At 45.8% G+C, this 12,206-nt stretch overlaps 1 protein-coding gene across 1 annotated transcript in view; it reads left to right on the plus strand.

The window, feature by feature from the left end:
- Positions 1–12,206, plus strand: part of LOC142302455 (uncharacterized) — a 593,189-nt gene that overhangs the window by 18,992 nt on the left and 561,991 nt on the right. Inside the window, exons 6-7 of the mRNA XM_075343517.1 lie at positions 3,029–3,189; positions 6,407–6,536. Coding sequence (XP_075199632.1) covers positions 3,029–3,189; positions 6,407–6,536 — 291 coding nt within the window. The remainder of the gene's footprint in view (positions 1–3,028; positions 3,190–6,406; positions 6,537–12,206) is intronic.

The following is a 12,206-nucleotide window of genomic DNA, read 5'->3' on the forward strand; positions in this document are numbered from 1 at the left end:
CCACTTTGACAAATTTTGAGCATTTTGAGATTGTCTAGTGCAGTTTGGACTGCCTAACAATTAGTTTTCATTAGTGATGGTCAGACTCACAGATAACCAGCATCGGCGGGCCTAACTTTTTTGTGTTTTTTTTTAAAAAAAACCCGGTTCCAGCCCGGAATTGATCCCACATATCTGGCCGGACGCTGGTCCCCATATAAGTCTATGGGGATCAGAATCCGGTGCTTAAAAATGGAGGTAGAAGAGACAGGGGGATTGGAGCAAGTGTGATACTTACCGGTCTGTGGCGCAGTGCAACTGCTTCCGGGGCCACTCATTTACCACAATGGGTGGTCATGTTTTGTGCCTGTGCACTGTGCCTTTAATAATGTGGAAGATCTAGAATCGTCGTGAGCGCTTGTGTGGATTACGTTGGACCTGTGTGTTTTTGGAGTTGATAAAGGATTTAAAGAGGGTGTTTTTTTGTATTTTGTTTCAAATAATGGATTTTTTCGGTGTTTGTGTAATGACCGTAGGTCTGAAGAGAATCCAGTGGGTCACAAACCGAGACAGAGGCAGAAATAAACAAGGGTTCCTTTACTGGGTTGAGAATTAGAGTATGATTCAAAATAAATAATGATTGATTTAAGATCCCCTCAAAGCACCACAAAAGTGGAATTAACACTCAGTTTTTAGCCGGAATCAATGCGCCGATCTCAGAGTTATGTATATTACCTCAGGAACCGGGAATAAATTTACCTACTCACTAGGTTGAACAAAGAAAAACAATTAACTATAAAGGCAAGATGTGTAAATCCAATGGGAGCACTCTGAGAGAACCTCTGAGATGGCGCACTGAGTATAACTTATCACCACTAATAATAAAGCCTTACATTTTACCAACGTTGGTTTTACACTGAACAAAGGGGTACCCGGGTATCTTAAAACTATGGTACCGTTATCTTCAAGGGACGTTTCACACAGACCTGTGGTCCGAGTCCGCTGTATATAATTCCAAAGCAGGAAGAAAAAGGAAACATAAAAATCTTCTTCTTGTGTGAAGATGTAATTTACCCTCTCACTGTATATGCTGTACAGATTCCTATTTCAAGCTGGGTTCATTGTCTTATTTGAACTACTTCTGTGTACATTTCTATTGTTGTAGGTAATCACCCCCTAAAATGCAAGGTTATATCCTCTTGAGGCACTTCCATCCCTGGGAGTAGGGGGAGGTGGGCCTAGAGTCCAACTAGTGTAAACTCTGCTTACCTGGGAGATTCAGTCAGAGTGAGCTGGAACTAAGAGAGGAAGGAGCTCCAGCCTGGGTGGCTGTGGACACGGACGGAGCTAGGCCTGTGTGGCGGCCCGTGGGATTGTGTGGAACTCTTTGGACTACTGTAAGGACGATTGCTTTGTTATCCGGTCCGAGGATTGTCGGGAAGGGCCCCCGAATCTGTTTTACGTGGACTTATCGTGTGCTGTTCCAGTGTTCTTGTGAATAAACCTGTTGGATCGTCCCTCGGCCTCGTCCATCCTTTGCTCTGCCGCACACCCCGTCACATCTTGCTCTAAGGATGTCTTCACCCCTTTCCTGACACGCAGGGACCCCGGACTTAGTCGATATTAGCCAATTACTCCACACAGAACACGGTCTCAGGCCCACAGCTCTGTAGTAATCCTCAGACAGAACACATGCTTCCTTGGTCCATAGAACAGCAATCCACTCAGGAAATTGGAGCTCCTTTCTCTCACACAACACGGTCCAATTTCTTCAGCACAGCTCCTGGTTCTTTTGTGAGGAAAAGATAATGAGAAAAAAAAATAAAAAAAAATAGTCTCCAACAGTCTCTCTGATCTCTTTCTCTTTTCAGACTGTTTTTAGCCCGCAGTCACACAACTGTCTCTCTCAGGCAGCCCGACCTCAGCCCACTCTCTCTGAGGTAACTCTTGCATCTACAGGATCTCTGACCCAAAACCCTGCCGATCAGTGCAGGCAGGCAGAACTCACAGGGTCCTACTGCACTGCTGAAACAATCGCATTTCAGACTTTCACATTTGTGTATATTTCTTTTCACTTACCGATTAGGTATGAGGGGGTCTCATAGATGCTTCCCATTACTAATCTAGAGGTTAGTGGCAGCTGTGAGCTGTTTTTAACCCCTTATTACCCCAATTGCCACCACACCAGGGCAATTGGGTAAAGTTCTGGGATTGTCACATCTAATGGATGCGACAATCCTGGGCAGCTGCAGGCTGCTATTGTAAGGCTGGGTGGAATCCAATAACCATCGGTCTCCCAAGCATGAGAATACCAGCCTCCAGCTGTTGGTTTTATCATGGTTGGGTATCAAGATTGGGGGTGACTGCAAGCCGATTTTTAAAACTGTTTATTTAAATAATTTTTAAAAAAAGCCATATGCAGTTACTCTTACCTTGATACACAGCCAAGATAAGCCCACAGCTTGGAGCTGCAGCTTGTAGCTGTATGCTTTATCTGTGTTGGGTATCATAATTTGTGGGGACCCTACACCAATTTTTTTATTTATTTATTTTTGTGACAATTGACTCGCAGACAGGGACTGTGCATGGTTGCAGTCAGACACACTGTCACACAGGGTGGGGGAACTCTCTAACTGCACCAAATCAGAGATATAGGGACTGCTGGTGGGCAGGGGAAGCAGTACATATGTATGAAGGTAAATGAACGGCCCCGGAAGTAGAGTGAGTGGCCCCAGAAGCAGTTACAGTCACACCGGAGACAATATAATGTGCTTGCTTTATTCTTACTTTCTTTTATTTCTTTTTAATTACACGAGTTGCTGGACCTCGATCGTTTCCCAAAATTTCCTGAGAACTCTGGGCCTGGCACTTGGGTACTTTTGAACATGGCTCCAGACTTTTACAGTCCAGGTCCGCCCATCAGTAGTGCTGATAAATTTGCTTGAATATTTTGTTAAAACATAAATAAAACCTACAACCAATCACCATAAATGCTTGAATACTGTGTAAATGTATATATTTGTTTATAAAAATATTCTTAATTTTTCAGGTGAAAAAATTATTGGCCCTCGAGATTTGATAATAAGTGAACATGAATACAATTCAATGCGTGTTACTTGGAGTCCAGCAACAGGAGACGTAACAGGATACCAAATAGTTTTGAATCCTCTGACGTCTTCTGGCCGTATTAATACTTATGACCAAAGACAGGTAAGCAGTGATATAAAATGTCTGATTTACTGCCAATAATCTGATTCTTATGAAAGTCCTCTAGAATAGGATGATGTTTTGAATCAGGTTTACTAAAGGCCGCTTTACACGCAGCGACATCGCTAACGCGATGTCGTTGGGGTCACGGAATTCGTGACGCACATCCGGCCTCGTTAGCGACGTCGTTGCGTGTGAAACGTACGAGCGACCGCTAACGAGCAACGACCTTATTGTTGCTTGTTGACACGGTGCTCTATTCCCGATTATCGCTGCTGTTGCAGGACGCAGGTTGTGCGTCGTTCCTGCGGCAGCACACATCGCTATGTGTGACACCGCAGGAACGAGGAACCTCACCTTACCTGCGGCCGCCTGAAATGAGGAAGGAAGGAGTCGGACGGGATGTTCGTTCCGCTCATCTCCGCCCCTCCGTTTCTATTGGGCGGCCGCTTAGTGACGTCGTTGTGATGCCGAACAAACCGCCCCCTTAGAAAGGAGGCGGTTCGCCGGTCACAGCGACGTCGCTAGGCAGGTAAGTAGTGTGACGGAAAAACAAAAAGCCAGCACTAAATGTGCACTTCAGCACTAACAATTCCAAACTGTACTTATTATAAAAATTTTGAGATTTTTGGCAAAAAATTGCAATTTCTTGAGCTGCCTCGCCACGTCACGGCAAATCTCATTTGAGGCAGTCCTACACTAAAATATTTTTATAAAATGTGCCATACGGCCTCACATATGAATAGTAGAACTGCTCTTAGCAGCACTCACCTGGTCTATTTCAATCCCGTACCCATGACTGAGTCATGGCTGTGGGCGGGACAGGTCCAAGCAAATGCTGCATGAAGTAAATAGCCTGTGGACAAGGCCTGGTGACTTAATGTGAACAGTCACCAACCGCCAAAATCTAGACAGATGGAATACATCCCAAATTGGGGTGCATAGCAAGGTGGAGGTCAACCACCGACCAATTCAATGAAGAAAAAACAAAAAGCCAGCACTAAATGTGCACTTCAGCACTAACAATTCCAAACTGTACTTATTATAAAAATTTTGAGATTTTTGGCAAAAAATTGCAATTTCTTGAGCTGCCTCGCCACGTCACGGCAAACCACTAACGAGCAACGACCTTATCGTTGCTTGTTGACACGGTGCTCTATTCCCGATTATCGTTGCTGTTGCAGGACGCAGGTTGTTCGTCGTTCCTGCGGCAGCACACATCGCTATGTGTGTCACCGCAGGAACGAGGAACCTCACCTTACCTGCGGCCGCCCGAAATGAGGAAGGAAGGAGGTGTACGGGATGTTCGTTCCGCTCATCTCCGCCCCTCCGTTTCTATTGGGCGGCCGCTTAGTGACGTCGTTGTGATGCCGAACAAACCGCCCCCTTAGAAAGGAGGCGGTTCGCCGGTCACAGCGACGTCGCTAGGCAGGTAAGTAGTGTGACGGACCTGAGCGATGTTGTGCGCCAGGGCAGCAATTTGCCCGTGACGCACAACCGATGGGGGCGGGTACGCTCGATAGCGATCTCGCTAGCGAGATCGCAGCATGTAAAGTGGCCTTAAGACAAAACCTGTAAAATATGCAAAAAGAAGTATTAATCTTTACAATATATTTCCTGTCTTGGTCCTCATTCAGATGTCCATGATTTTTTTTCTTACTTAAAAACATGAACTGTTGTTCATCAGTGTTTTGGATGTAATTTTCATCAATATTTGGTCAGTGTCAGATTTTACAATCAATGTTTCCGCAGTGATTTTCGCAAATAAAATAAAACCTAGCAAAGCTTTTTCTATTTATTGCACTGTTTACGCTATCTGTGCACTGTCCGTGATTTTCACAGACCCATAGACTTGTGTGGCTAATTATGATCGTTGACTCAGATAAAAATTGGAAATGTCTCTGAGTTTTTTTGCGGACACACAATCTTCAAAAAGCACAGATGTGTGAAGAGATCAATAGATTACAATGGATATGTGCTCTCTCCATGAAAACTACAGATAAGCAGATGTGTTCTATTTCTCTTCCTGAACAGTAAAGATGGGTGAACCCACGGATGATTGGGTTCGGCGGGTCCAGCCGGACATAAAAAAAAGTCTATTGTTTGATGTTGTCTTGGTCTCATGATTGGAGATGAGTGAATCCGAGATTCAGTGTTCATTGTTCGTACCAAACACAGACTTAAAAACAAAAAACAGAGTTTGGGTTTGGAGTTCTGGTGCTTTACGTATGCAAACCACTAGCTCGGGCATCGCAGTGCTCAGGTACACTCAGTGCTCAGCCCAATGCGATCTGCTTGAAATGCCTGAATAGCTGTCTCTGGGGGTAACAATAGCATGATCGGATGTAGTGTCTACAAAAAGAAAAAGAAAAAACTCTTCCCACCCTCCCCTGGATGCGATCTGTTTATGGATGGCTGCATGTGGGCGGAGACCCCAACTGCCCAATTGGTGACTACCATTGGGGTTCAGGTCAAGTCCAGGTCCATAACAGAACTTTATCTAAAGTCCAGCTGAAACCACTGAACCAGACTTCCATGGGTCTGCTCATCCCTACTCATAATGTCAAAATGTGAACAGCATGATGAGGAGGACTGTTTAAATACCAATTCTAATTGAACCCTGAAATGTATTGAGCGATTAATTTATCAGACATCTGTAGTGAATTTTGCCATTAAGCTCCTTGTTAGAGAACAGCAAGTTGTGCAAAACCTACTGAAACTGAAAGTTTGGTTTGGCGAGTTCATCTGGACTATAGATAAAGTTTGATTTTGGATCTGGACTTGACCTGAACCCCAATGGAAGTCACTGATTGGGCAGTTCGGGTCTTTGTCCACGTGCAGCCAGAAATAAACAGAATACTTCCTGGGTTTTCTATTTTTTTTTGGGGGGGTGCACACTACATCTGATAGCTGTTGTTACCGCTTTTCTCTTTGGCGTGTTGAGCTGACCCACCCTTCTTTGTTTCAGTGAATACACAAATTATTCTGGCCCACTGTATCTAAATAAGCATGCTTGATTTTATTATTTTGAGTTTCTCTATAAACCAAGGAGTTTTTATATATAGGCATGCATCGCTCTGTTTAACTATATAGCAGCCAACTACCTTGTACTCAGGAGGAGCAGTAACATTTCCTAACAATTTGTAATTCTTTAAAAATCTAATATTTGCACCTCTGCTAACATGATGAACTGTTTCACTTACTTCATTTTTTTCCTTAGATTACGTTGGACAGTAACAAGCACACAGTGTTGATAACCGACCTGAAGCCTACCACTGAATATTTATTCACAGTCCTGGCCACATATGCAAATGTCCTTGGGGAGTCAGCAACCGTTATAGGAAAGACAAGTATGTGTTTGGCCTAAGGTTTTATGTACGTATGTGATGTAATCACTTAAAGGGAATATATCACTTCCAAAATTCAATTCAAACTACTTGTACAGTCCTGTAGGGAAATTAGCCCCCATAAAACTGATACCTGCTGTATAGATTTACCATTTTCAGTTGGACAAAAAACATTTTTATTTTATATTTAAATAAGTGCTCTCCAGTGCACTCTGGGCATGGCTAAGTGCATCATTCTGCCCCTTCTATTTACATGACATGTGTAGTGCCCCTGAGACCCTCAGGGCACTACAGGGAATACCATCCCCCAGCCGGCGTTATCTTGACTGGGGATGAAAATTAGGGGGAACCACACGTCGTTTTTTTTTTAAATTATTTTTTTTAAATTAAAAAAAAGCCCCATGCGGTTTCACCGTAGTCACACATGCGAGGGACTCGCACGAGTCTGCCATGGCATGTGACTGGATACACAGCACAGATACAGCCTGATAGCTGGGGCTGCAGCGCGAGCTATATCTGTGTTGCCGATTGCTTATTTTTTTACCACCATGCAGACCGTCAGACACTTGCACTGTTTTCCCCACCCACCGGCCATCCTGGCCCCTGTGATTGGTTGCAGTCAGCTGACACGCTGCCACTCAGGGTGGGGGCAGGTCTAGCTGCAACCAATTACACGCACCAGTGGGCGGGGAAAACAATGAATATTGAATTTTCGGCTCCAGAAGGGCATAGCATGACCCGGAAGGAGTGTGCCGCCATGACAACGCCTCGGTGAGTATGTCACACTCGCTCCTACCCCCCTATCCCCTCCGCAAACCTTTTTAACCTCCGGATTCCGGTCCCCATTGACTTATATGGGCACCGGATTCCGGAGCGGATCTGACTCTTTTTAAAATCTGGCAGTGATCCACCGGTATCGGGTTTTTGGCCGATTGATCAGCTCTAGTCCCTGGGTTATAGCCAGCCTGGTGGGAGGGATCAGTCAGTCAGTAGTAAGGAGAGAGTGGAGTAGCACACAGTAGAGGTGTGCGGACATGCCTGAGCTGGGTCCATGTAACAGTGACCCCAGAGGCACAGGACAGAGGTCGCTAGGATGGGTACCGAGATACCGCTGGGACCGGAGCACGCACGGGGCACAGGGCCCTAGGTCAAGCACAAGTTTTACACTGTTTGGCAAATACCTGCCTGATGAGGACACCTTGACGGACTTCATCGAACCAAATAATCCGGGGGCATCAGCAGTAAACTAGGATCAGGGTTCGGACACTTACCTCACCGCAGGGTCCGCACTGCCCGCCGTACGGAGAAGGAGACTTTACCCCACAAGGGTCAGTCGGGGTGCCCATACGCTCCACGCTACGGGGACTCAATCTACAGAGAGTGCCGGTGAAAGAGCAACCTGGGTCACTACATTGGCACTGGTCCTCCGTGGACTTGAACCGGCAACCCCTGGGTCCACAGTGAGTAGAGACTGTTAAACACAACCTGGTATGGTCTCGATTATTGCCACTCTACATCTCCCAGGCACAGTCCTACCTGTGGAGGGCCTACCATCACAGCTCCTACTACCACCAGCTCTGGGAGTACCTACATTAGGCAGCGGTAGTTCTCCATCCCTAACCGCAACCTGCAGGTGGCGTCACATGACAAAAACTCTTATCTCCCCTGTAAATACCCCCATTAACAAAAGGGGACCAAAGCATGGGACTGGACAATGGTCACCAGAGTGACATTCCCATTTGTTACCGCCCGGGACCGAGTACCCCCTACTCTGGGCGCTACACATGCACCTCCCCTTAGCTTGATTGACAGTACTCGCTTGCCCAGAGTTAGCACTACCTGAATTAAATCTCCAGCTCTGCACCCCCGAACTGACACTACAGGAGCCTAGTAAGCGTGCACAGTGTCAATGTGGTAAGAGATCTTATCAGTAGCGTTGCTACCAGGGGTATACTGGGAATACTGGGGGCCATTATAGAGTGTGGTGGAAATACTGGGGTCATATTACAGTGTGCGTGGGAAAATACTGGGAAACATATTACAATGGGGAATACTGGGGGCTGTATTACAGTGTGGGGGAAATACTTAGAGTCATATGACAGTGTGAAGGGAATACTTGGTGCCATAATACAGTGTGGGATGACTACTAAGGTAGTAGGGCTACTGAGGGCCATCTCACAGTGGGGACTACTGGGGGCTGTCATACAGTGGGAGGTGACTACTGAGGGGCCCATCATATATGGAGTTGTGTATCTATCTATGGAAGACCCGGGAGACATTATTAAATATTAAGTAGGCACTTTATTATTGTTATAGGGGCACTCAATGTATAGTGATTTGTGATTATGAAATGGACACACTGGGGGCATTATTACTTTCTAGGTGGCAATATGTGGACACTGTCTTCTAGGGAATTTACACAGGACATTAATGTTTTTTAGTGAGAAATTTTACCATCTAGAGGACATAATGGAGGCCTTTTACTTTAAGGAGATCAATGTTGGGCATTATGTAGGGTATTAAGAGGCGCAATAATAGGGACACAAATGGCAGCAATGGTTTAGCATTGGGGTTACAGTAGTATGAGGTGTTTGTGCAGGTTTGGAATAGATGGCGAATAGATAGAGACTGCTGGAAATGTGAGAAGTCAAAATTTTCTTTGTTGTAATCTCAACAAGGAAAACTGCAGGGCAAACAAGCACAATAAGCATGCGTTTTTGCCGTGTTTTTTTGCCACGGGTGCGTTTTTGTGCGTTTTTTTACCGCAAAAAACGCACAAAAACGCAGCGTAAAAAAATGCAGTGTGTGAAATTAGCCTAAGCATACACATGAAAATAAACAGAGGATTTGCTCACCTTGTGAACACACAACTTTAATGATTTGGATGGTGTGGCAGGGACCACAAATTGTAGGTCAAGAAATACTGACGTAAAAATGTGGTTTAATCTGCGCTGCTACAGGAAGTGATAATAAAACACAATTGCAGATTATGGGCGATATATTCATCGCTTTTTGAAGTAATCCAAGTTCTTCATCAGGATGCCACCAAGTGGCCACTTGGTAATCAGTTGTAATCAGGCTTACCTAGTTAGGAGCCCACACAGATGCCCCCCCCCCCCTCTGAGCTGAACCCCTAGCTACACCTCTGACTCTTATCCCTCTTTACTCCCTGCAGTATTCATTCACTGTTGTGTGAACCTGTTTGCAGTAAGGGGTTGTTGTAGACAGGAGAGATGGATCAGACAGTGCCACACTGACACTCTGTGTGCTCAGCTCCTGCAGAATCAGCGCAGGCGTACAGGATGGGATTCATGGTCGTGAAAAGGGTGCACTGAGGACTATGTAAAATATAAGTTTGTTCATTTAGAAAGGAACAACCTATACTGCAGGTATGAATTTTATAGGGGTAAAGTCCCCTACTATATAAACAGTTGAAATTGCATTCCAGGGCTCAAAGTCTGCTTTTAATTTCATTGTTTAATTTTGTTATTTTTTTTTCTTTCTAGTTCAACCTCTAAAATATCAGTACTCAATGTATAAACTACAAATAAAGCTCAACAATTACATTTGAATTTTGAAGAAAAGCAGACTAAAAAATAAACTGCCAAAATAAAAAAGGCTACTATTCTTTATTAATAACAAAATAATTTAATAGGTTTTCACTGATTAAGACCTGATTTTTAAGAAAAAAAGGATTTTATGAACTATATGTGAGTTCCAGGATAAGGTAGATGCAGGCCATTCAGCTGCTATGGTGCTCAAGACTTTTAGAGGAGCCTTGTGCCAAATGGCATCACCTCCTCCATCCGGTGACACAATTTTAATGCTATCTGCATCCTCAGAATGCAGATACAGCTGTTGAACACAATGGTAGAAAAGGAGACATCAAGTATCTGTTCCAACATTCAGCCTGTGTGTCACTGGCTTGTATGTCTGTGAGGCAACGGCACAGTTCACACACTGCACAGACTGAAGCAGTGCATCAGGGAGGTAGTTGTGAGGGGGAACTGAGGGGGCAAAATATATTTGGGGAACAGTGAGGGTATCATAGTGCGTGAGGGACTATGAGTACTTGTCACAAACCACCGGGGGGGTCACTCAGAAATCCCCCGCGCTGGCTACCAGTACGTCACAATCGGGGGGTAACAAGTGGGGGTCACCCCTCCTTTATACCTCCCGACCGACAGACAGAGCACGTGACGCGCTCTCTAGCGCCCCTCTTAGAGTCAGGCCAATTATGGAATTGCCCGACCATAAGCAAGGAGGCCGCTATACTACTTATGCCGATTATTGAAGGGTCCCCGGTGAGAGTAGGGTATATATTCCCCCGACCTCCGCGGGCGGAATATATAAAACCTCCCTGAATCTCACTGGCCTCCCCACAATAATCCTTGGCACAAACTCGCTGCCACCAACCGATTTACGGTAACTATTAGCCGAACACACAGACGTGGGATTCAAGATCGAGATAACAGAACAGCCCAAGATTAATTATATAATTTAATCAGCCTAAAGCACACTAGAACTACAATATATACAATAGGGAATCTACAGAATATACAGTTATGTCAGAGTACAGTTACAATCAAAGCATGGGTTACAAACAGGCATACACAGTTCCAGCAGTTACCTTGTTGCGTCTGGCCACAGGGGGGCGCTGTACCCAGGTTTCTAGGATCCTTCCCACAGATGTTTCCTACACGTGCCCCCAGCGAGAAGACCACTGGAAAATGGCCGAAGTAGGGTTATCAACCTGGGCAGATCCAGGTCCCCTCCTACCTTAGTGACCTCACAGGGAGCACTGCTCCACCCCTGGCTTGAGTTATGGACAATATCCCAACATGGAATATGGGCCATAACTTTGCCTGGGAGCGTCGTAGGCGGACGCCAATGCTCTCATTGTGACAGTTATGAATTTAGCTACAGAACGAGGGGACTCATGACCTGTCTGCCAGTTCCCCATTGGCTGATATCACGCCTGGGGCATTTCCCAATGTCCTGCTCCCATAAAAAGGGTGTGCCGGCATCGTCCGCATGCAGAGACACCATTTTTATGGTTGCCATATTTATCGGAAATATGGCTTGCGAGATATGAACCATTTTTTTACTGGAGTCGTTCTGTCTGGCTATTTCCATAGCCTTGCTAATGAGATACAGCTCTTGTTACAGGGTGACGGCAGGGAGTCATCCTGTGTCCATTGTTCCCACACCACCTCATTTCCATATCACAGGACATGGCCATGGAGGTGTAAGTGGAACACTGAGAACAAGAAGGGAGGGGGCACTGCCAGGGAGTGATGAGGGACTATGACTGGAGTCATAATTCATCTTCATATCCCGGGATTTGCCTCACACCTCCCCCCTTTTGAGGGCGCTAGGGGGCAGCACACTCCGGTGTTCCCCCGTGCGCCCGTCCGCGACCTCTCCTTGTCGGGACAGCCCGTCTGCGTTACCGTGGTCACGGCCCCTTTTGTGGCGAATGGTGAAGTTGTATTGCTGGAGCGCAAGGCTCCATCGCAACAATCGCCCATTCGTCCCAGAGACGGTGTGCAACCAGCTGAGGGGATTGTGGTCCGTCTCCACGATGAAGTGGCGCCCGTATAGATAGGGTTGCAGACGCTGCAGGGCCCACACTATGGCCAGGCACTCCTTCTCCATCGTGGAATAGGCAAC

This window comes from Anomaloglossus baeobatrachus, chromosome 4 (assembly GCF_048569485.1).
Source record: "Anomaloglossus baeobatrachus isolate aAnoBae1 chromosome 4, aAnoBae1.hap1, whole genome shotgun sequence".
Classification (NCBI taxonomy): domain Eukaryota; kingdom Metazoa; phylum Chordata; class Amphibia; order Anura; family Aromobatidae; genus Anomaloglossus; species Anomaloglossus baeobatrachus.